General features: G+C 40.1%; 1 protein-coding gene across 8 annotated transcripts in view; it reads right to left on the bottom strand.

The window, feature by feature from the left end:
• The window catches only part of LOC137642806 (WD repeat-containing protein 44), a 102,546-nt gene that overhangs the window by 33,224 nt on the left and 42,681 nt on the right, over window positions 1-26,641 (bottom strand). For 3 of the 8 annotated variants that reach the window (XM_068375672.1, XM_068375674.1, XM_068375675.1), the window contains exons 10-12: window positions 20,938-21,117; window positions 10,204-10,304; window positions 2,967-3,017 (exon numbers count right to left, since the gene is read on the bottom strand). In XM_068375672.1, coding sequence (XP_068231773.1) covers window positions 2,967-3,017; window positions 10,204-10,304; window positions 20,938-21,117 — 332 coding nt within the window. The remainder of the gene's footprint in view (window positions 1-2,966; window positions 3,018-10,203; window positions 10,305-20,937; window positions 21,118-26,641) is intronic. The other 5 variants (XM_068375676.1, XM_068375677.1, XM_068375678.1 and 2 more) reach the window with 3 other exon arrangements.

The following is a 26,641-nucleotide window of genomic DNA, read 5'->3' as shown; positions in this document are numbered from 1 at the left end:
TATATATGAAAGATGTGTTTTAATGTCACTGTTTTGAACTATTTCATTTTAATTGTTCATTACTTTTCATATAGTTTATTTCCTTATTTCCTTTCCTTACGAGGCTATTTTTCCCTGTTCAAGCCCTTGGGCTTATAGCATCCTGCTTTTTCAACTAGGGTTGTAGTTTAGCTAATGATAATAGTAATACATAATAACAATAATAATAACAGATGTCATATTTACTACAGTTTACCTATATAGTACAGTAATCTACGTATGTCCACAATAATAGCTCCAAGAGGGGTTAAAATAAGGGTGAGTAACCTAAACTAGATAGACTAAAATCTGGTTATCCAAAAATCATGAGCATACAATGCTTTAACAAATCGTTATACTCTTTTTTTTTCTTTTTTTTTCTTTTATACCTAAAGATACATAAGTAATTTGCAACTCTTTAAAGATTTAAAACTATTCTTTTAACAAAACCATGTGATGATAGTTCTTAATACCGTAGCAGTTCCAGTGTCATTCTAAACCTCGTTATTTTTCTACCTCTCGAACAGTGTTTCATACAGTTTTTAACTTTCTTGACCTATCAGTCTTAAAAAATGCATAGGGAGGTACCAAGATTTTCTTGATCTTATCAGATATTGTAATTAGATTACAGTAAAAGATAGGGGGCAATCCTCCAAAATCTGCTGCTATTTTTCCCTTTTATCTAACTCTTAATATTGCTAAGTCTACATCTTTCTTTTGGTTTATTATAATCCCAAATAAATCAATCTCTCCCTGAAATAACTTTTGACTGACTTACAGTATGAGCAGTTCAATCCTTTCATTCTAAGCTGCAATTAGGGCTACTTAATTACCAGTATACATAATGGGTATTTGTGAGGCAAATGTAACTTTAAAATAGAATTGTTTCTCAAAATCATACAATTCCACTACTTATGACTGGAGAGCCTTTCTCCTACCAGATTTTTTTCATAATTCATGAATCAGATGACATGCGTATATGCAGTGCTACAGACTGAACATAATTTATCTGTTTTTTTTTTTTTTTGTGGGGGAGGGGAACTGATGTACCTTAACAATAAAGCACCTTGCATGTGGGATAGATATCAAGTGATGGGTTAGTTTGAAACAATTTTTTTTTCAAATACTGTACTGTACTGTAATATTTGGGGTGCATTACAGAAATTCTGAAAGAGCCAAGGATCAAAGTTGCTAAATAACATCTCTGTGTATATCAAGTCCAGACAGAAATTGCAAACATACAAAAAGGGAAGCTGAATCACAGATCGATTTTGAAATAATGCTGATAGACAACATTAAAGAAAAGGGTATTACTATTCTAGCCAGTGGGGGATGCTGAACACCATAGACTACAACAAGCTTATTTGACCATAAGGATAGAAAAAGGAAGAGAGGGAATCAACAAAAACTAAATGAACAATGAAGTAAAAAGGGTGTATGTATATGAAAAAAAGAAGTGAGAAGTCAAAAAGGATTGTCAGTAAATACGATATAAAAAGTGGTTATATTGACATCACAGAAGGGATATAAAAAAAGGCAGACTTTGTTGTGAATTAAAATGTACATTAGGAAATCATAGAAAAGATACATGGGGATGCAAAGAGAGATGTAGTGTATACACAAAGTAGAGGATAAAAATATGTGGCAAGGGTAAAGAAGAAAAGAGAAGAATTAAATCAGAACCACAACACAGCTGAAAATTATCAAAGATGCACAGGAAGGATAGTAAAAATGTGGAAATGGCAAAGTACATAGAATGCAGAAATGGAAAAATTTAAGGGGACCTCGAAATAGTAATGAAATAATAAGTACAGTACCTCCTCATCAGTGGTATGGGATTCACACTTGAGTTAGATATAATTACTACAATCAAGGGATACGGCTATTATGAAAAAAAACATTAACATTCAATCTAATTGATTTACAATGAAAATTGATTTACAAAGAAAAAAAAACTACAGGAATAATTGTCCAGCCATTGCTTGTTTTTATCATTAACTTTACTCACAATATTATTCCAGGCAAAAATGATAACCTCTTAAGGGAATATCAAATTCTATACATGAAAAGCTATGAGGGAAGCACAGAGCAACAAAGAAGCGAATGAAACAGATGGAGAACACAAACTGCGATGAAAAGAGAAAGAACATGAACATAATGCACAGAAACAAGAACAAAATGCTCTCAAATGACAATCACAAACTGGTAGTACATCTCATAATATGGGCATCTCTCATGCCATGCAAAAAAGAGCATCATCTACTTAAAATCTTTAGGTTATTGTCCCTTTGTTCTGATGTGATAAATTCTTAAGGCAGTGGTAGGGACTTAAACAATATTTACCACTTCATTGCAATGTGTTTAACCTTGTATGAAATTATAGACATCCAAAATAAAAAACACTGCATGGCTAGTTGCTGTAACAAAATTACTTTAAACATGCAGGTGGGTGGGAGGAAGAAAGGTGTCAAAAAGGAGTTTATTCACACAAAATAATTTTTGAACAAATGGCAGAAAGTTTTCAGGATATTTTTGGCAATGGTTTTAGAGGTTTCCTAGGAAAGTAACACCCTACATTATTAATGATTTCTCCTTTAAATTTAAAATGGCACATCAATTTTCATTATGAAAACTGAATATAATTATATTCCTATATGGATACTTAAAAAACTAAACCTGTATTTGAATCCCACTATTTCTAATAAATACTACTGAAGCTTGAGGTTAATATGTACTATTACCATACACTATTGTACAGTACTTATATTTCTAAGATGCTTTTGCTCTCAAAGTGCAATAATCAAGAATATATCCAATCTTGAAGTATACTACATTACACTAGCATGGGATAGCATTCATTGTAACCCCTATATCAAACCAAACTTGGTCTTTTTGTTTCTCTTAACATTAAAAATATCATATTAACTTTGATTAGAATACAAACTCACTTTGTCACTTATGTAGGCATCTAAGTCAACAGGAGACGGCAAAAACCATTCCTTGAAGAAAGGAGATGTAAGTTATAGGCACATGCAAGAAAAGCAACCATTATTGTACTAAAGCATTTCAAGAAGGTAGCAAGTATTTTCACTTGGCCTCATATACAGAAGTTGTTACACAGTACCAAAACAAAGTACAGTATGAAATGACACTTAATTCAATAAGGACTGAAGAAACAATTGACAAATAATTTATGAATCTAATGCCAGGTTATTTGGCTATGGAGCTTGTTAAGAGTACACAAAAAACAGTGAATGTACATATGAATATTTCACATAAACATACGTACACACAGTTGACCCTCTTCTACAGTGGATATCTATGTTTGTGAATCTGCTTACTTGCAGAACTTTGGTAAATTTCAAAAAAAACATTAATTACTGTACTGAAAAAAAAATCCTAGAAATAAGCAGCTACATCCACAAGTTCATGCAAGTGATAGTTTCTATAAAAAATAATAAAATGTCCTGAAAATATAATAAAAATTAAATAGCATTTACATTACTGTACTGACAAATGAAAAAGAAATCAAAGTTGAATACTGAAATACATTTTAATAAGAACTACTTCCTTAACTGAAAATGCAATGGAATTTTAATTCTCCTTCAAGAATAAAGCAACTAAAATACAGGGAAATTAGAATTTCCCCTTTAGAATTAAACAAAGTACATAACCTTAGTTCTCGTTATAGTATTTAGTTTTCATTAAAACCTTCACTCATAATTAGCTCATAATCCTGACCAATAAACTCCTAGACTCTTTACTCTTAGTAAGAGAGAAAATAGACATGGTAGATAGCCATTCCCTAGACTCTTTAGTCATAGTGAGAGAAAATGGACATGGTAGATAGCCATTCCCTAGACTCTTTAGTCATAGTGAGAGAAAATGGACATGGTAGATAGCCATTCCCTAAACTCTTTAGTCATAGTGAGAGAAAATGGACATGGTAGATAGCCATTCCCTAGACTCTTTAGTCATAGTGAGAGAAAATGGACATGGTAGATAGCCATTCCCTAGACTCTTAAGTCATAGTGAGAGAAAATGGACATGGTAGATAGCCATTCCCTAGACTCTTTAGTCATAGTGAGAGAAAATGGACATGGTAGATAGCCATTCCCTAGACTCTTTAGTCATAGTGAGAGAAAATGGACATGGTAGATAGCCATTCCCTAAACTCTTTAGTCATAGTGAGAGAAAATGGACATGGTAGATAGCCATTCCCTAAACTCTTTAGTCATAGTGAGAGAAAATGGACATGGTAGATAGCCATTCCCTAGACTCTTTAGTCATAGTGAGAGAAAATGGACATGGTAGATAGCCATTCCCCAGACTCTTTAGTCATAGTGAGAGAAAATGGACATGGTAGATAGCCATTCCCTAGACTTTAGTCATAGTGAGAGAAAATGGACATGGTAGATAGCCATTCCCTAGACTCTTAAGTCATAGTGAGAGAAAATGGACATGGTAGATAGCCATTCCCTAGACTCTTTAGTCATAGTGAGAGAAAATGGACATGGTAGATAGCCATTCCCTAGACTCTTTAGTCATAGTGAGAGAAAATGGACATGGTAGATAGCCATTCCCTAGACTCTTAAGTCATAGTGAGAGAAAATGGACATGGTAGATAGCCATTCCCTAGACTCTTTAGTCATAGTGAGAGAAAATGGACATGGTAGATAGCCATTCCCTAGACTCTTTAGTCATAGTGAGAGAAAATGGACATGGTAGATAGCCATTCCCTAGACTTTAGTCATAGTGAGAGAAAATGGACATGGTAGATAGCCATTCCCTAGACTCTTTAGTCATAGTGAGAGAAAATAGACATGGTAGACAGCCATTAACACTGCAAAAGAATCTGAGCATATTGATGTTTTCTTTTGAGCATGTTAACTGGAGTCTGGCTTCATAACTTTTCCATTACTTTATCTATTAAACTTATCTATTTTGGATCTATTTCTAATTTCTCTTCCATATCTTATTCTTTGGGCTCCACAAGGCACTAGAAGAGTTGGAAGACCCAGGCCTGCATGGCTGAGGACTATGAAGTGCAAAGTAGGAGGTGATGATTGGAGAAGTATCGATTTAAAAGCTCCAAATAGAGACGACTAGCGAAATCTAACCGAAGTCCTCTGCGTCAATAGGCGTAAGAGGAGGTGATGATGATTATTTTATTCTTTAAAAGGCAAGGTTTTTTCTTACTCAGCTGATTTTCCCTATTGGGGCACCTCAGGCTTGTCCCAATCAGCTTTTCCAACAAAGGTTGTAGCTTTCCTTCTAATAATAACTATACTCATCACAGCAAAAAGGGGTCGATAGGGGAGGGCACTTGCTTTTAAACGAATATCCCTACCGGTGCCACATCTCCACAGATCACTGGCCCGCTCTCCAATGCCATCTTCATAGTCTGTCTCTTTCTTAACTAACACTAACACTCACTTGTTAATATATTCATATCATTGTTTCTATAACTAATATCATCCAAGTTCCTTTTCATTCATTATTACAATTTTTATTCATGGTGTTTCCCCTTTTGCACCTTTCCCTCTCCCTCTCAAACCCCAACCGGTCATCCCCTCACCCTTCTTCATATAATTCCAACTGACCACCCACGGGGGGCAAAGAGCCAAAATGGAACGGCCACCTAGTGAGATGAAAAAACCAACCCATTCATAATGGAAAAGTTGGAAAAGGTGGAAGCACTTGTTATAAACAAGAACAAATGGTAATTCCAAAGAATGATGACCAATGACCATGCAAAATCCAGGGAATGAAGCCAAAGAACTGGAACCCAAAATGCAAGGAATTCAACACTAAGCAAAGATACACTTATGAGCCCTTTGTGATGCAAGGACTTAGGGGTTTAACAAGATCACTCATTTTCTATAGTACCAAGCTCGGCAGGAGTTCCGTGGGAAAGCAAAACAAACGCCTTACCTTTGACATTAGTAAAATTATCAAACCCATACTCCCTGCAACTTATCTGGTCCACAGAAAGGATAGTTCCTAACCAGATACAAACGGCTGAGTGCAGCAATGTTTCATAATGCAAAAATTTTTTCAGCTGGGTTACACAAAATATTACATAAATCAATGACAATCCACACAAGGATATCATAAAAAAGAAAAAAAAACACGTAATAAGGTAACTGGTGTTACATAACCATTGAAAAAACTCATGAAAAATGAAACAGAGCACTCGAGCTGTTAACGGCCCAGACGCTCATTGAAACTGATTTTCATGGTGAGTTGACAGCTGGTTCAGGCAGAAGTGTTGCCAACGGGGAAGGGGGGGGGGCGCAGAATAAGAATTAGCAGGGTTGCCAATGTGGTTAAAATTTGAGTGGTATTTGGAGGTTCAAGGCTAGGTAAATTATCATAAGATAATGTTTAATAATACCAAATACCAGGAACAGACTTTTACTTCCTTGTTCTAACAGCAGATATCAGGAACAGGCCTTTACTGCATTTTCATAACACCAGATATTAGGAACATGCTTTTACTGCATTGTCCTAAAACCAGATATCAGGAACAGGCCTTTTCTGTATTGTCCTAACACCAAATATCAGGAACAGGCCTTTTCTGTATTGTCCTAACACCAAATATCAGGAACAGGCTTTTACTGAACTGTCCTAACACCAGATATCAGGAACAGGCCTTTTACTGTATTGTCATAACACAAAATATCAGGAACTGGTTTTTACTGCATTGTCTGAATATCAAATATCAGTAACTATCTTTTACCGCCTTGTTCTAACATCAAATATAAGAAACTGTCCTTTACTGCATTGTCCTAAGAGCAATTATCAGGAACTGTCCTTCACTGGATTTTCTCAACACTAAATATATCAAGAAATCTACTGTAATAAAAATAATCCAAATAATGCACGTGTGAAGGATCGAGTTACAAAATACCTCAGGGATAGATGATAGAATTGTACTATCGGTCCAAAAGCTACAGGGATTCAGATAAAATACTGAAACTATGAGCCTAATAAGCAATTTTGGACAATGATAGGAGTAGAATGATGATAAAACTAAATCTTCTGAACCTGTAACCTCAGAAATCAGGGACCTCTTAAACCACTACTATCTGCAGAAGAAAAAAATAAAGAACCTAACTACCTTTGATACACTCCTTGGATAAAAGCCTAATCTCAAAAAAAGTACTGGTACTTTAATTCTAGCTCTTCGCTATCAATTCCATTTCTATACATACTCTAGATCATCTTATCTGAAGAACTGGAAGTAAAATTTCTTGTCAGTCTTCAAATGTTTTGTATAAAGTATGAATATAACTTCGCTGGAGTTTTTATTTTTAACAAAAAATTGTTCTAACAGGACCATGAGACCTAAGCAACAAGTTTTTTGTCTTTTGAATACATTTCAGCTACAAGGGATAAACCTTGGTGTCAGTCTTTATTGAAGAATTGTGGTCTTCTCTGACCCATCTCAAAAGCAGTCTAGTGGTACGACCATCTTTAAGGTATGAACAGATAAAGAATACAGACAGAGTTCTTGGATACGTTTATCACGACTCTTTCTGGACTATTATTCCGTCTATATATGGGTTAATCGTCTTACGAGGAACCTTAAAATGCTAATATTTTCTAAATTCCAGTGAAGAACCCATGTTGAGTCCAAAAAGCCCAAGTCTTGAGACATAGCACACTAATATCTTTTAATTGCCAAGACTGTCTTTTTTTCTTTTGATGCATTGGTAATAGAAGAATATGAGCTGGGAGGGGAAGGATGACCTCAATGACCACATCTATTTCCCTTTATCTTTACCAATTACAAAACAGGTTTTAATTTTGTTGGGAGGAAGTAGAGGTTAAGGGTATGAGTTCTGCATGATTGAAGCTAGCTTTGTGAAGAAATTTTAAGGGAAACCTCTAGCTGTGGAGTTCAACCTCCTGGTTAGGTTTACTTGTAGATAGAAGGTTGGTAAACCAGTTTTACTGTTGAAAAAGTAATGCCATCTGTCACTGACACACCAGCAAAGTTCAGGCTTTGTCCACAATGATCACGATCAATGAAGGCAACAGACTTCCAAGTCATACCATGTGAGCAGAGGGGTATCTACTTACCAAGGTGCCACGTCCTAGAGTGTGGAAAATGCGGGTGGGGAATCGTGGTTAAGGCTTACCACAAATAAATAAACCAGAGGTTACTCTACTGCTAAAATAGAGCCTTGTATATATCTTTACAGCAGTCCCTCTCAGAAAAATCATTTATTCCTTTGGGCATGGGATTTATGACAGTTGAACTTAGGAATGCTTTCCATTATTAGGTTTTATAACACACACAATAAGCTAGCAATCCACAACTTCACGGTCAAGAGCCACAAATAAGGACCTTTCGACATTGCAACTCTCCCCTTTGCGAACCCAGCCCTGCCAGTTGCAAATAGGGCGACTCTCATCTTGCCTCGAGAGATCCTTTTCTGAATATAGGGCTGGCTGAGAGGAGTGATCACCTGATCCTACAGATGGCTTTAATAGAAAACTTACTCCTACCTGAGGATTAAAGCCCACAAGGTCATGTAATGTCTCCATTTGTTGGATTCAATCATGATACTGACTATCAACTATACCATGGGAAAGTGAGGAGAGCACCCTCACTTTAGTTCAATTTTAACCCCCAAAGACCTAACTCACAAATGAAAGGATCTCTCTTCCTGGGACCAGTGGATGCAGCAGAACAATTCATTCAGAGGAAAGGTGGGAAATTACCTGATGATTCTCCTTCCACTTATACTATCTTTTCTCTTTGCAGTACTGTACCTCCGACAGAATCCAAGTCTCATCAAAACCTCTACAGATGCGAGTAATAGGGCATGAAACATTGTCCTATGCCGAGTACCAACCAATGCTTCATTATCCTCTGCAGAGAACCATTATCATCATTATTACTAACTAAGCTACAACCCTACTTGGAAAAGCAGGATGCTTCAAGCCCAAAAGATCCAACAGGGAAAACAGCCATGTAAGGAAAGGAAATACGGTAACAGATAGAATAGTACCCGAGTGTACCCTCAAGCAAGAAAACTAATCCAAAGACAGTAGACAACCACAGCATAGTGGCTATAGCACTGCCCAAGACTAGAGAACAATGGTTTGATTTTAGTGTCCTTCTCCTAGAAGAGCTGCTTACCAGGAGGAAAGTAACCATTGAGCTATTACAGTGCAGTAGTTAACCCCTTGAGTGAAGAAGAATTTTTTGGTTATCTTTGTTTTGTCAGGTGTATGAGGAAAGAGGAGGACGGGTAAAATGAGCCGTGACCAGAGAGGGGTCCAATGATGAACTGTCTGGCCAGTCAAAGAAACTAATAACTCTATAGCGGTAGTATCTCAACGGGTGGCTGATGTCCTGGCCAGCCTACATCCTACAAATCACTACATTACCAATTAACAACCTTGAAATACAAACTCGCTACTAGACTTATAACCTACCATGACAAGGGGTTGTGTCTACTGCAGAATCTGGTCTTCTTTCAAGGTACCATCAATAGCTATGCAAGGCATCTTATGATTAACGGGTTGCACTGAACTAGTCATGTATCTATATTAAAAAATATTTTCCATACAGTTCCTCTCTAATTGAGATTATATTCCCTCATCCTTTCTTTGCATTCAGAAGTCATCTTATGATTTATAGGTTTGCATATGAAAACTTTTTTATTCATAAAAAATATCTTTGTGTTAAAATAATGATGCTTTAAAAATCATATTTTTCATTTCAAATACTATCAGGATACTTGAAAACATCATTGCCCTTTGATGTATATCCTATGGAATGCTCAAATAACTCGTAGTATTTTAGATTAGCAAAAGCCCACTTTTGAGAAAACTCTGTATTTGAACACTGAGAGAAAGGGACAACTGTACTTTCTGAATAGTAAAACAATAAATAATCAAATTACAAAAAAATAATCAGCACAGTATTCTGTAAATGAGCAGCACTACATTCCCAGGCACTAGTCAAAATCAAAATAGAAATTCCAAAAAAAAGTGACACAAAGACAGTTTTAGTAGGCCAAAGACATTTCAACTCTACATTTCCAAATCATAAAATAATTACTAAATAACTTAAATCACACAAATTCCACAGATTTTGCTAGGTATTTGGTCAAAAGCATTCACTCCAACTTTACCACATTCCAAGCAACGCTACATAAAACTTACAGCATCTGTGAGTTCTTTCCCCGAATCTGAACGAGTCCGTACCATCATGTTGAGCTGCTTCATCTGTCCTTCGGCAATAGAAGTAGGACTGGTTAAAACATCTGAAAATGAAAAGACAGAATACTTTACAGTATGTTACAAAAAGAAACTAATAAAAACCAAGATTTATAAATTTTTGTGGCCCTCAACTTGATACTGTCAGAAGGGTTACCTATTTACTTAGAAAAAAAAATTATATATACATATATATATATATATATATATATATATATATATATATATATATACACACACACATATATATATATATATATATATATATATACATATATATATATATATATATATATATATATATATGTATATATATATATATATGTATATATATATATATATATATATATATATATATACATATATATATATATATATATATATATGTATATATTTATATATATATATGTATATATATATATATATATATATATATACACAGTATATATATATACACAGTATATATATATATATATATATATATATATATATATATATATATATATATATATATTTATAATTGAAAAAGGCTATTGCACAGAAGTTTAATTCATGAAATACAGTATAAAATTCCAATTAATTTTTATATCCCATAAATACAAACCTCTATATAAATGCCTCAATGGTGAAGGGAACTGGTACAATTATTACTATAATTAATACTAGCCAAGCTACAGCACTAATTGGAAAAGCAGAATGCTACAATTAGGTGATAAATGGCTATTAAAAAAAAAATGGAATAGAAAAAATTCTGGGCGAGACTTTCCTCCAAATAATATCCCTTGTTTCACACGCCAAATTCTTTAACATTCAGGTTAATGCATGTGAACAAGATTGGTGTAAATAGTCATAGGTAGGTAGTGGGGGTGTAAAGAAACGATGGCATCACCTCTACAGACTACGCTGTTCTTCCAGAGGAAGCAAAGTGTTTTACCAATACAACTAGCAGTAGTTACAGCTAGATGGAACAGATATGACTCAGTAATATCACGTGGTGCATGGATGCATCATTAGGTATGAAAGTAGGTGTTGCTGTGTATTACAAATGCTAAGTAAGACAGTCATGGCAAGCACCAGTTAACAGGTGGATCATTACAAGACACATCATGATGTACACTTAGCTCAAAATGAAGCCACTAACTGGTGAAGTAAAGCCATGTGAATTTGCCCCTTACAGTGGAACAGGTGTATACCATTGCGAAAAGAAGACATGCCTCAATAGCATGTGCCTTCCAGAGGAAGCAAAGTGTTTTACCAATACAACTAGCAGTAGTTACAGCTAGATGGAACAGATATGACTCGGTAATATCACGTGGTGCATGGATGCATCATTAGGTATGAAAGTAGGTGTTGCTGTGTATTACAAATGCTAAGTAAGACAGTCATGGCAAGCACCAGTTAACAGGTGGATCATTACAAGACACATCATGATGTACACTTAGCTCAAAATGAAGCCACTAACTGGTGAAGTAAAGCCATGTGAATTTGCCCCTTACAGTGGAACAGGTGTATACCATCGCGAAAAGAAGACATGCCTCTATAGCATATGCCTTCCATAATGTCTCTGAATAACTACCCTGAACTTTACGCAGGTGATTAGTCTTTAAACAGGTAGCATCCCCATGAATAACTATAAAAAGAGAAAACAGCTTCTGCAATAAGTTACTGGTACCATAACCTTAGAAGAAATAAAATAAAAAAGGAAATGCAGCCTACACCCACAGCATGGCCACAAAGTATTTTAAGTTATTCTCAAAAGAGAACACCCTTTAGAGGGCACGAGTCGGATGCGGATAATTGGCAGTGGCTTGAGCAGTATCGGTACCAACTGGTTTCTCACCAACCAGTGCCACAAGTGCCAAAGAAGAAGGCATACCTAAAGACTACAACTGTACTATCTTTAATATTACAGTATAGCAGCAGATTGAAAAGTAGTAGCTCCAAAAAAGGAAGACCTTGTCAAGTCCAACATCAAATGATACTACAACATCCTTATCTGGAGGCAATAGGTAACCAGACACACAACTACCATTAGTAAATTCATCAGATAATGGGGAAATCTTGTAAAAAATAATTTCATAATTAAAGATACAGTAATAATTATTGTAATAAAAATACAATACAGTTTAGTACTTATAACGTTAATATTCTCTCTCTCTCTCTCTCTCTCTCTCTCTCTCTCTCTCTCTCTCTCTCTCTCTCTCTCTCTCTCTCTCTCTCTCTCTCTCACAGCTACTTCTGATGATAATGTATGTCAATTTACTTTGCTAATGCCAAATTGAATTTGTTTTTCCAACAAAAGCTCATTACATGTATGATAAACTGGTATCATTAGATATCTCTAAATCTACCTACAATTATTTGAATTGGACTCTGAGGACTGATGACTATTCTAAAACATATTTTTAGGTTGGAGATAACGTCCATTGGGGTGGGATGGTAGCAGATATCATTCAACTAGCTCTAGAGAACTCATAACTGGCTCCAAAAATACCTTCACAGAGAGAAGTAGAATAAGTATAAATGTATAAAAATAACAAAGAAGGCTCTACATAAATATAGTATACATTTAAGTTTAGTACAAAATTTGAGAAAATTTATTGGGTGATGAAAAATACTCACTATATGTTTATTATTCTCATTTGAGAGAGAGAGAGAGAGAGAGAGAGAGAGAGAGAGAGAGAGAGAGAGAGAGAGAGAGAGAGAGAGAGAGAGAGAGAGTGTGTGTGTGTGTGTGTGTGTGTGTGTGTGTGTGTGTGTGTGTGTGTGTGTGTGTGTGTGTGTGTGTGTGTGTGGCATTGGGGGTAAAAAAACAAACATTGAGAATGACTTGCACTTTTAGTGATTATGAATAAAAACTATTTTTAGGAAAAGTTCTATGACCCTTAGATAACGAAGTTAGAATTATGTTATTTTCATTAGTAAAATAAATTTTTGAATATACTTACCCGATAATCATGTAGCTGTCAACTCCGTTGCCCGACAGAATTCTACGGAAGGGATACGCCAGCGATCGCTATACAAGAGGGGGGTGTACTCACAAGCGCCACCTGTGGCCAGGTACTGCAGTACTTCTTGTTGACACCACCTCAATTTTTCCTCGGTCCACTGGTTCTATGGGGAGGAAGGGTGGGTCAATTAAATCATGATTATCGGGTAAGTATATTCAAAAATTTATTTTACTAATGAAAATAACATTTTTCAATATTAATCTTACCCGATAATCATGTAGCTGATTCACACCCAGGTAGGTGGGTGAAAACCAGTGTACATGTATATCAAGAAGCTAAGTATCCCGTATTTCATATTATCAGTTATTCAAAATAACAATGAAATTATAAGTACCTGGTAAGGAAGTCGACTTGAGCCATTACTCTGCCTTAAATAAGTTCGTCTTCCTTACTGAGCGCAGCGTTCCTCTTAGGAGGCTGAACAACTCTAAGGTGCTGAAGTATCAAGGGCTGCAACCCATACTAAAGGACCTCATCACAACCTTTAACCTCGGCGCTTCTCAAGAAAGAATTGACCACCCGCCAAATCAACAAGGATGTGGAAGGCTTCTTAGCCGACCGTACAACCCATAAAAAGTATTCAAGAGAAAGGTTAAAAGGTTATGGGATTATGGGTATGTAGTGGCTGAGCCCCCGCCTACTACTGCATTCGTTGCTACGAATGGTCCCAGGGTGTAGCAGTACTCGTAAAGAGACTGGACATCTTTGAGATAGAATGATGCGAACACTGACTTGCTTCTCCAATAGGTTGCATCCATAACACTCTGCAGAGAACGGTTCTGTTTGAAGGCCACTGAAGTAGCCACAGCTCCCACTTCATGTGTCCTTACCTTCAGCAAAGCAAGGTCTTCTTCCTTCAGATGAGAATGTGCTTCCCTAATCAGAAGCCTGAATAGTAAGAAACTGAGTTCTTAGACCTTGGAAAAGAAGGTTTCTTGATAGCACACCATAAGGCTTCTGATTGTCCTCGTAAAGGTTAAGACCTTTTTAGATAGTACCTAAGAGCTCTAACTGGGCAAAGTACTCTCTCCAGTTCATTCCCCACCAAGTTGGACAGGCTTGGGATCTCGAACGACTTAGGCCAAGGACGTGAAGGAAGCTCGTTTAGCAAAAACCGAGCTGCAAGGAACATGTAGCCGTTTCAGATGTGAAAACAATGATCCTGCTGAAGGCGTGGATCTCACTTACTCTTTTAGCTGTTGTCAAGCACACGAGGAAAAGAGTTTTTAATGTGAGGTCCTAAAAAGAGGCTGATTGGAGAGGTTCAAATCTTGATGACATAAGGAACCTTAGGACCACGTCTAGATTCCAGCCTGGAGTGGACAACCGACGTTCCTTTGAGGTCTCAAAAGACCTAGGGAGGTCCTGTAGATCTTTGTTGGTGGAAAGATCCAAGCCTCTGTGGCGGAAAACCGCTGCCAACATACTTCTGTAACCCTTGATCGTAGGAGCTGAAAGGGATCTTACTTTCCTTAGATGTAACAGGAAGTCAGCAATCTGGGTTACAGTGGTACTGGTTGAGGAAATTGCATTGGTCTTGTACCAGCTACGGAAGACTTCCCCTTGAGACTGATAGATTCTGAGAGTGGATGTTCTCCTTGCTCTGGCAATCGCTCTGGCTGCCTCCTTCGAAAAGCCCCTAGCTCTTGAGAGTCTTTCGAAAGTCTGAAGGCAGTCAGACGAAGAGCGTGGAGGTTTGGGTGTACCTTCTTTACGTGAGGTTGACGTAGAAGGTTCACTCCTAGAGGAAGAGTCCTGGGAATGTCGACCAGCCATTGCAGTACCTCTATGAACCATTCTCTCGCGGGCCAGAGCGGAGCCAACCAACGTCAGCCGTGTCCCTTTGCGAGAGGAGAACTTCTGAAGTACCCTGTTGACAATCTTGAACGGCGGGAATGCATACAGGTCGAGATGGGACCAATCCAGCAGAAAAGCATCCACGTGAACTGCTGCTGGGTCTGGAATCGGAGAACAATACAACAGGAGTCTCTAGGTTATCGAGGTAGCGAACAGATCTATGGTTGGCTGACCCCACAGGGCCCAAAGTCTGCTGCAAACATTCTTGTGAAGGGTCCACTCTGTGGGGATGACCTGACCCTTCCGGCTGAGGCGATCTGCCATGACATTCATACCGCCCTGAATGAACCTCGTTACCAGCGTGAGCTTTCGATCTTTAGACCAGATGAGGAGGTCCCTTGCGATCTAGAACAACTTCCACGAAAGAGTCCCTCCCTGCTTGAAGATGTAAGCCAGGGCTGTGGTGTTGTCAGAGTCCACCTCCACCACCTTGTTAAGCTGGAGGGACTTGAAGTTTATCAAGGCCAGAAGAACCGCCAACAACTCCTTGCAATTGATGTGAAGTGTCCTTTGCTCCTGATTCCATGTTCCCGAGCATTCCTGTCCGTCCAAAGTCGCACCCCAGCCCGTGTCTGATGCGTCCGAGAGGAGACGGCGGTCGGGTTTCTGAACAGCCAAAGGTAGACTTCCTTGAGAAGAAAGCTGTCCTTTCACCACGCGAGAGAAGACCTCCTCTCTTCGGAAACAGGAACTGAGACCGTCTCTAGCGTCATGTCCTTTATCCAGTGAGCAGCTAGATGATACTGAAGGGGGGGGAGGTGGATTCTCCCTAACACGATGAACAGGGCCAGCGATGAAAGTGTCCCTGTTAGACTCATCCACTACCTGACTGAGCATCGGTTCCTTCTCAGCATGCTCTGGATGCATTCTAGGGCTTGGAAGATCCTTGGGGCCGACGGAAAAGCCCGAAAAGCTCGACTCTGAAGATCCATACCCAGGTAGACAATGGTCTGGGATGGGACGAGCTGAGACTCCTCAAAATTGACCAGGAGGCCCAGTTCCTTGGTCAGATCCATAGTCCATCTGAGAATCTCCAGACAGCGACGACTTGTGGGAGCTCTTAAAAGCCAGTCGTCTGACGGAGCCGGACACAAGATCATGGTACTGCTGCACAGTCTGTGAACTGTCAACCATGGGGAAGCGAGGAAGTACAGTGACAACCCGAAGCTGTCTAGACTGTCTGGGTCGTACAGACAACTCCTTATCGGGTTGCTGAGGTTGCCGCACTGCGTCACAACAAGTCACTTCTGCTGGTTGTTGAACGTCTTCCCAGTGACACACTGACTCCGTAAACAAAAAATCCTCTAACAAGGACTAAGCTTGGACTGTATGTCTTGCAACACAGCTCAAGGTCTATGGGAGCAGGTGTGGTAACAGACGGGGTTAGCGACTGAAGTGGAACCATTACCTTCCCTGGAAGCATGTTATGCTTAAATAAAAGTCCATAGGAGGCTACGCAGCTAAAGGCTCCTCTCCAAATGACAGAGTCCTCAAGGGAATATCAGAAGGAGGGAGAAAAGCACTTTCTCATCTACAGGGACCATATCCGAGAAAAGCTAAGTTCTCTCAGTGAGGGTTTCACTGGTGCAAAAGCAGCAGACTAGAAGGCAACGTTATGAAACTGCTTGACAGTCTAGTGAGTTGGCAACAACCAAAGATGTGTGACTGAGAAGCATGCGGTAAGGTATGCAGAGCATGCTGTATGCAGAGCATGCTGTATGCAGAGCATGCTGTATGTAGAGCATGCTGTAAGGTAAGCAGAGCATGTTGCATGGCGTGTAACATTTCTCAGAAATTCCATGACCAGTGCTAGATTGAGTAATATCGCATTACTGTCCATTGAAAGTGCACGTGCCGAGGGAATTGATTTAGACTGTTTTGTTGATGAATTTGATAGCCGGCATGATAATCGTAGAATTAAGCTGCACTAAATATACGTACTATAATCTACTTAACCTCAGGAAAGGGAAACTCGCCCTGTTGGCAACACTGCATTACTTCATGCATGCTTGCATGGGGTTTTAATATCAACATAATATTTACATTACATTCATAACTCATGATTCATTTTTGTTTTGAAGATATTTTTGCCATATTTTGCGATTTTGTTAAAAATATATTGCAAGGAATACATATATATTTTTTTTTTTATTTAAGTAATACGAATAACCTCCATTATCATAATGTTTGTGTAGGCATACATGTATATGATTACAAATGTAAGTTATGAAAGTAATGAGGTGTTATTATTGTCATTTGTTATTTCAAAGTTGAATGGGAAGAGGCTCAAGTTGAGGAGAAAGTGGCAGATGCATGCGTTGAGGAGATTCCAGCCTGTGGCTGACTCATAGCATGAGGTTCCTGCCTCAAGAGTTGCGCTTGCCTCAAGGGTTGAGGTGGCTGCGCAGAGAGAGGCTCTTGACTCACGAGTTGAGGTTCTTGAGGTGTGAGCTGCGAGAGTTGAGGTAGCGGCTGCGCAGAACGCAGTTCCTGTCTCACGAGTTGAGGTTCCTGAGGAGCTAGCCTCAAGAGTTGAGGCTCTCGCCTTGAGGAAAGTTGAGGTAGCAGCTGCGAGAGCTGAGGTGGCTGCCTCAAGGATGGTAGAGGTTGTCGTACCTCAAGAGGTTGTTGCCTCGAAGATGGTCTAACTGCAAGAAAATCTTGCCTCAAGGCATAAGACTCCTGCTCCCATTGTTGAGGTTGCCTTAAGGAAGGTTGAGGTTGCTGCACAACGCTGGTAACTGGCAACTCCGAACGCGGTAAGGTAGCTTGAGGAACCTCAACTTCGTACGCCTGGCAGACTGGACTGCGGTGAGGCGGAGCGCTCGCAGGAGGAGTTGTAACCTTCTCAGCCTGAAACTCACGCATTAATACCGCAAGCTGCGACTGCATGGACTGCAGCAAAGTCATCTTGGGATCAACAGACGATAAGGTCTGTTGAGGCAAAGCCTTAACAGAAGATGAGGTCTGTTGAGGCATCGCCTTACCTCTCTTAGAAGGTGTGCAGTCACCTGATGACTGCGGAGAGTCAGAGCTAACCCACTGACTGCATCCGGGTTGTTGAACTCTAGAGGTCTGGACTTTACGTTTAAGAGGTCTTGAGACCTGAGTCCAGCGTTTTCTCCCCGAAATTTCTTCTGCAGACGAGCAAAATAAGGGCTCAATCGTCTGCGGGTGGGAGTGACGGTCTCTGTAAGACACGCCCGCAACCACCGAGGATACTTCTGTGCGCCGATCAAGGCCTGCCGAACCCTTTTGCCCTTCGACATTGCTTCTCCCCTGGGCTTGGGAGCTTGCAAGAGGTCCCGGACTGGGAGGACGACTGGCACGCACAGAAGTACCCTCACGCACAACACTGACACACTTTGCGCTAATCACTTATCACTTTTGATTTTCTGTTTGCACTTATTTCACTGAACTCGAAACTTTAAGTGGTTTGTACCTGAAACACGCAATTCTATCCTTCCTTAAAAGTTAGTAATTGCGAAAACAGAATTACAATGTAACAGAAAAATCTAATGAAAGATAAATAATTCAGTGGCTGGAAAGAGACTAAACACTAGATCAAATAAACTACGTTTAAAATCTCTCACCGCATAAAGCTTGAGAACAAGAATAAAACTCTAGAAACGTTTACCTTCTTCCCCTAAAGAGACTAGGGAGAAGAGCAAAAACGATAACAACGTTACTCGCTTGAACGAAACGTTTATCCAGCTCTCTCTCCCTCCGTCTCTATCTCTCTCTCTCTCTCTCTCTCTTGACTTAGAACCTGAGAGAAGAGCCCAATCATATATATCGTTAAAACATATTATTGTTAAAGGAAAAAAACTGAAAGATTTCCCAAATAAAAAGTTCCTTTATTAGAATTAAAACCATTAAGCTAAGAAAGAATGAACAAAACGCTAGAAACGGTTTACTCTTACTGCAACGTGACACCGTGAAAATTCTCTCTCTATCGTAACGATAGAGCGCAAGTTGAACGTTCTGAACGTCAACAACTGCAGAGACAAAACAAAACGTTAGTTCAACTTTGAAAACAGTACGAGACTATCAAAGAAATTCTTTCAAAAACATTAAAATAGCATAATATGTTAACCGGTAAAACCGAAATGACGGGCTCAATGTTAATTAACTTCGGTACCAAGAAAAGACCGCCTACTATTAGGAAAGGTCGAATATAAACAAATATAAAAATTAATTTTAATAAGTTTATAATAAAAGGAAGTTAATCGAAGAGGCCTATAAAAGGCGGAGAGATATAAAATAAATCTATAACTTTTGTTAAGCAAAATTAAGAAAGAGAGTCTATACTCTCTTAGACACCAACACTTCCGTCTAAGGGAAGGGTCGGCCATTTAAAAGTGAAAGAGAGTTCATACTCTCTTCGTCACCATAATTAATCAAAATTAATTCCAAAAGCTAGCTAAGCTAATGATAAAACTTCCTGAATAGCGAAAGCTAAACTCTAGAGCAAATACATCACCAAATCGTGAGCAAAAAAACTCCAGAATCAACAGCGTATCCATGTAGGTCTAGCCGGAGGCACGACAGAGGAAAAATTGAGGTGGTGTCAACAAGAAGTACTGCAGTACCTGGCCACAGGTGGCGCTTGTGAGTACACCCCCCTCTTGTATAGCGATCGCTGGCGTATCCCTTCCGTAGAATTCTGTCGGGCAACGGAGTTGACAGCTACATGATTATCGGGTAAGATTAATATTGAAAATACTTATTTCTGATAATGATAATAATATAACACATAAAAAACAGACGATATACTTTTTTTTTTTTTTTTAAAGATCTTTAAAATGATAGGATCAGACACGAATAATGCACCACACACAATATTTGCGTTGAAAGATTTTTAGTATAATTTTCCCCGTCATTAAAACCAAAAGAAGATTTTGAGTAAATTTCACGTGTCTTTAAGACAGAGAAGTCTCAGGGTGGGCGAGGGATGTGGGAAGGGAGTTTACCTGAGGAAGGATAGATGGTAATCAGTTTTAAATTCTTTTGAGGACAAGTTATCAATTTCATACATTGGTACCTAATTGATTGGATGTGTATGAGTCAACCTTCTGAAGGCAAATACCTCTATGCAGGGTCGGCTGTATAGCACTAATAGCACTATTACTAAAAAGTAGATTTTCATGAGCTTAATATTTGCCCTTGCAAACATTATAAGAATATAAAGTCCTCATTCCCTTTTATAGGTAAAACTGCAGTTTAACATCATTTTGATTTATAGATTTACAGAACTTTAAAGTGTCTTAATGATGACATGGATTTGGAGGAGAATCTAAATCCAGAACAGAAACTCTGGATAAAACAGGAAGTAAAAAGGTAATTCTTTCTTTATTTGTATAAAATTGGATTTTTTAGATTTGGTTTCATATGTAGTTTCTTACTAAATAGATTATGAAATCTTCATAGTTCTTATTATGCTCTTTACAAATAAAAAGCTTCTGTTCATTTAAATAGAAAAGCATACCATAACTACATATTTTTATCAACCTCTTTCTATCTTTTTCATTTCTAATTAATTCTGGTTAGTAAAGCAAGGTATTTCAAAGTACAATTACTCATAAAAGTAATTACTTTTGAAAGGAAACATTATATTTAAGTTGTTTCTGTACATATACTTTAATATGTAATAAAATATTTTTTTTCACACTTAATGTGAGAAAATATGTGAGGGAAGGGGGTTAATGTAATTTTCAGAAACTATGCATATATCATTACTACAATGCAAATAAAGAAGCCAAGTGCGGAAAATAAGGACTAAATATTTAATAAATAAGAATGCAAGAATTACCAGATTTTGGTGCACAAAAGGACCGGTGTCTGCTTGATAGACACACTGGGAATGACTTAAAACTACAACTTGGTGATGATGGTTGAGAAAGATTGCCTGGCCAGCTTAGTGGGTGGTTGTTCTTTTTCTTTTTAAGTGTCTCATATTTAAATGTATGAACACCATAATATACCATGACACCTTGAAACAAAAACATACTTCAATGAAACATATTTCCCAAAATGAAAAAGTTTTTCAAGAGTAGGATATCTTCCAAATTGGAAACACCTTACATTTTCAAAATATAAAAACAAACCTTCAGAGAAAGATATTCAGAGATAATTATTAAAATTCCCAACCTTACAGTCTGGTGTGCAGATGATGCTACTCTTCTTAAAAACAATACTAAACATTTAACACACGGTAGTTGAAGGTTAAAATGTTATTTTTATAATAAAATAAATTTTTGAATATACTTACCCGGTGATTATATAAGCTGCAGCTCTGCAGCTCGACAGAAAACTCTACGTTAAAAATCCGCCAGCGATCGCTATGCAGGTAGGGGGTGTACTTCAACAGCACCATCTGTCGTGCAGGTACTCAGTACTCATTGTAAACAAAGAACTCAATTTTCTCCTCGGTCCACTGCGTCTCTATTGGGGAGGAAGGGAGGGTCCTTTAATATATAATCACCGGGTAAGTATATTCAAAAATTTATTTTATTATAAAAAATAACATTTTTCAATATTTAACTTAGCCGGTGATTATATAAGCTGATTCACACCCAGGGGGGTGGGTAGAGACCAGCAATAAATGTTTACATTATTATGAGCTAAGGATTTTTTATTTCATTTTAGCAGTTATCAAAATAACAAACATAAAATAAATAAGTACCTGGTAAGGAAGTCGACTTGAACAATTACTCTGCCTTTTTAAGTACGTCTTCCTTACGGAGCCTCGCGATCCTCTTAGGATGCTGAGCGACCCCTAGGAGCTGAAGTATCAAGGGTTGCAACCCATACTACAGGACCTCATCAAAACCTCTAATCTAGGCGCTTCTCAAGAAAAGAATTTGACCACCCGCCAAATCAACCAGGATGCGAAAGGCTTCTTAGCCTTCCGGACAACCCAAAAACAACAATAAAAACATTTCAAGAGAAAGATTAAAAAGGTTATGGAATTAGGGGAATGTAGTGGTTGAGCCCTCACCCACTACTGCACTCGCTGCTACAAATGGTCCCAGGGTGTAGCAGTTCTCGTACAGAGACTGGACATCTTTAAGATAAAAAGACGCGAACACTGACTTGCTTCTCCAATAGGTTGCGTCCATTATACTTCGCAGAGATCTATTTTGTTTAAAGGCCACTGAAGTTGCGACAGCTCTAACTTCATGTGTCCTTACCTTCAGCAAAGCTTGGTCTTCCTCATTCAGATGGGAATGAGCTTCTCGTATTAACAGTCTGATAAAATAGGATAAGGCATTCTTTGACATAGGCAAAGATAGTTTCTTAACAGAACACCATAAAGCTTCTGACTGTCCTCGTAAAGGTTTAGTTCGTCTTAAATAGAACTTAAGAGCTCTAACAGGGCATAAGACTCTTTCTAGTTCATTTCCAACCATATTTGATAGGCTTGGAATATCGAACGATTTCGGCCAAGGACGAGAAGGTAGCTCGTTTTTGGCTAGAAAACCAAGTTGTAAAGAACATGTAACCGTTTCAGATGAAAATCCGATGTTCCTGCTGAAGGCGTGAATCTCACTGACTCTTTTAGCTGTGGCTAAGCAAACCAGGAAAAGAGTCTTTAAAGTGAGATCTTTAAAGGAGGCTGATTGTAGTGGCTCGAACCTTTCTGACATGAGGAATCTTAGTACCACGTCTAAATTCCAACCAGGTGTAGCCAAACGACTCTCCTTCGTGGTCTCAAAAGACTTAAGGAGGTCCTGTAGATCTTTGTTGTTGGAAAGATCTAAGCCTCTGTGACGGAAGACTGATGCCAACATGCTTCTGTAACCCTTGATAGTGGGAGCTGAAAGAGATCTTTCTTTCCTCAGGTATAAAAGGAAGTCAGCTATTTGAGTTACAGAGGTACTGGTCGAGGATACTGATACTGACTTGCACCAGTTTCGGAAGACTTCCCACTTCGACTGGTAGACTCTAAGAGTGGATGTCCTCCTTGCTCTAGCAATCGCCCTGGCTGCCTCCTTCGAAAAGCCTCTAGCTCTCGAGAGTCTTTCGATAGTCTGAAGGCAGTCAGACGAAGAGCGTGGAGGCCTTGGTGTACCTTCTTTACGTGTGGCTGATGTAGAAGGTCCACCCTTAGAGGAAGAGTTCTGGGAACGTCCACTAGCCATCGAAGTACCTCGGTGAACCATTCTCTCGCGGGCCAGAGGGGAGCAACTAACGTCAACCTTGTCCCTTCGTGAGAGGCGAACTTCTGCAGTACCTTGTTGACAATCTTGAACGGGGGGAATGCATAAAGGTCTAGATGTGACCAATCCAGTAGAAAGGCATCTATATGAACTGCTGCTGGGTCCGGGATTGGTGAGCAATATATTGGGAGCCTCTTGGTCATCGAGGTTGCGAAGAGATCTATGGTAGGCTGGCCCCATGTGGCCCACAGTCTCTTGCACACATCCTTGTGCAGGGTCCATTCTGTTGGAATGATTTGTCCCTTCCGACTGAGGCAATCTGCCATGACATTCAAGTTGCCTTGGATGAACCTCGTTACTAGAGAAATGTTTAGATCTTTTGACCAGGTGAGGAGGTCCCTTGCGATCTCGTACAACGTCATAGAGTGGGTCCCTCCTTGCTTGGAGATGTACGCCAAAGCCGTGGTGTTGTCCGAGTTCACCTCCACCACTTTGCCTTGAAGGAGAGACTTGAAGCTTTTCAAGGCCAGATGAACTGCCAGTAGCTCCTTGCAGTTGATATGCAATGTTCTTTGACTCGAGTTCCAAGTTCCCGAGCATTCCCGACCGTCTAATGTCGCGCCCCAGCCCGTGTCCGATGCGTCCGAGAAGAGAACGTGGTTGGGAGTCTGAACAGCAGACCCTCTCTGAGGCTGATACTGTCCTTCCACCAAGTCAGGGAAGACTTCATCTTCTCGGAAATGGGGATCGAGACCGCTTCTAGCGTCTTGTCCTTTTTCCAGTAAACAGCTAGGTGATATTGAAGAGGACGGAGGTGTAGTCTTCCTAACGATACGAACTGTTCCAGGGATGATAGTGTCCCTATCAGACTCATCCACTGCCTGACTGAACATCGTTCCTTCTTCAGCATGTTCTGGATGCATAACTGGGCTTGACTTGTTCTGGGGGCCGACGGAAAAGCCCGAAAAGCTTGACTGTGAATCTCCATCCCTAAATACACAATAGTTTGGGATGGGACCAGTTGAGACTTTTCCATATTGACCAGGAGACCCAATTCCTTGGTCAGATCTAGAGTCCACTTTAGATCCTTCAGACAGCGACGACTGGAAGAAGCTCTTAGAAGCCAGTCGTCCAAATAGAGGGAGGCTCTGATGTCCGCCAAATGAAGGAATTTGGCTATATTCCTCATCAGCCTCGTAAACACAAGAGGAGCTGTGCTTAGGCCAAAGCACAGGGCTTGAAACTGGTAGACAACCTTTTCGTAAACGAATCTCAGAAAAGGTTGGGAGTCTGGGTGGATGGGGACGTGAAAGTATGCGTCCCTTAGGTCTAAAGAGACCATCCAGTCTTCCTTTCTGACCGCTGCTAGAACGGACTTTGTGGTCTCCATGGCGAACGTCTGCTTTGTGACAAAGACATTCAGCGCACTGACGTCTAGCACCGGCCTCCACCCTCCTGTCTTCTTTACCACTAAGAAGAGACGGTTGTAGAAGCCCGGGGTTTGATGGTCCAGGACTTTGACTACCGCTACCTTTTCTAGCAAGAGAGACACCTCCTGTTTCAATGCTCGTCTCTTGTCTTCCTCTCTGTACCTGGGAGAGAGATCGATGGGAGACGTTGCTAGAGGGGGTTTTCGTACAAACGGGATCTTGTACCCCTCTCTGAGCAACTTCACAGATTGTGCATCTGCGCCTCTCTTCTCCCAGGTCTGCCAGAAGTTCTTGAGTCTGGCTCCCACTGCTGTCTGAAGAAGCTGGCAGTCAGACTCTGCCTTTAAAGGACTTGGTTCCTTTCTTCTTCCCACGTCTCCCTTCGGCACGAGCACCTCCTCTGCTGGAGGCTCTGCCACGAAAGGGCGGAATAAATCTGGACGCTGGAGTGTCCATCCTGGGTCTTGACAAGGTAGGCAAAGGGGTGGCTTTGCGGGCAGAGGACGCAACCAGGTCATGGGTGTCCCTCTGAATCAAAGAAGCAGCAATCTCCTTAATCAAGTCCTCTGGAAAAAGGCACTTAGAGAGAGGAGCAAACAGAAGTTCTGATCTTTGACACGGTGTCACTCCAGCTGACAGGAAAGAGCAAAGGTTCTCACGCTTCTTGAGGACCCCGGATACGAACGAAGCAGCAAGCTCACTAGATCCGTCACGTATGGCCTTGTCCATGCAGGACATGATAAGCAAGGAAGATTCCTTGTCAGAAGGTGAGATCTTCCTGCTCAAAGCTCCCAGACACCAGTCCAAAAAGTTGAAGACCTCGAAGGCTCTAAATACTCCTTTCAACAGATGGTCTAGGTCCGAAGGTGACCAGCATATCTTAGAGCGTCTCATGGCTAGCCTGCGGGGAGAGTCTACAAGACTTGAGAAGTCGCCCTGGGCAGAGGCAGGAACTCCCAAGCCGAGAACTTCTCCCGTGGCATACCAGACGCTCGATCTGGAAGAGAGTTTAGCAGGGGGAAACGTAAAGGCTGTCTTCCCTAGACTCTTTTTGGACTGCATCCAATCTCCTAAAACTCGTAAAGCTCTCTTGGACGAACGTGCGAGGACGAGTTTCGTAAAGGCAGGCGAGGATGACTGCGTACCTAAAGCAAACTCTGACGGAGGAGAGCGTGGAGCCACAGACACAAACTGGTCCGGATACATTTCTTTGAACAGAGCAAGAACTTTTCTAAAGTCCAAAGAGGGTTGCGTGGTCTTGGGCTCGTCAAGGTCCGAATGTGGTTCATCAACGTGTGCCTCATCGTCATCATCAGAGAGTCCATCATCCGTGAGTTGAGGAGGAAGCGGCAAAGGAGTAGGTATCGGCTGGTCAGCTGAGTCCGGTCGCACGGGTGCACGCGTGACTGAACCGGACGCAACGTCATGGAACTGTTGCCCAGTCTGTGAGCTGGCAACAACCATAGCAGCGCGGGAACGCACAGCGTCTACTCCAGACTGTCTAGTCTGATGTGGGCGAGCAGAGGCAACCACACTGGGTTGCGGAGGTTGACGCACCGCGTCAAAACAAAACAACTTTGACGGTTGTTGTACCTCGCGAACGTCAACGGAAGGTTCCGTGCGTCGCTGAACGTCAACATGCGGCTGGCAGGGTACACTGGAACGCATGGGTGGCGGGACTCTCTCAGCTGGAGTGCGCAAGAAGGTCGCCTCAGCGTCCACAGGACGCACAACCGTGGTTGGTTGTAGGCAAGAGGTTGGTGCAGCAGCAACCTTCTCCGCACGAAAGTCCTGCATCAGTGACGTTAACTGATACTGCATGGTCTGCAGCAAAGACCACTTAGGGTCTACAGGAGCAGGTGCGGCAACAGACGGTGTGACTGCCTGAGGCGGTACCGCTTTGCCTCTCTTAGGAGGTGAGCAG

This window comes from Palaemon carinicauda, chromosome 6 (assembly GCF_036898095.1).
Source record: "Palaemon carinicauda isolate YSFRI2023 chromosome 6, ASM3689809v2, whole genome shotgun sequence".
Classification (NCBI taxonomy): domain Eukaryota; kingdom Metazoa; phylum Arthropoda; class Malacostraca; order Decapoda; family Palaemonidae; genus Palaemon; species Palaemon carinicauda.
This window is presented reverse-complemented; position numbering and strand designations above follow the sequence as displayed.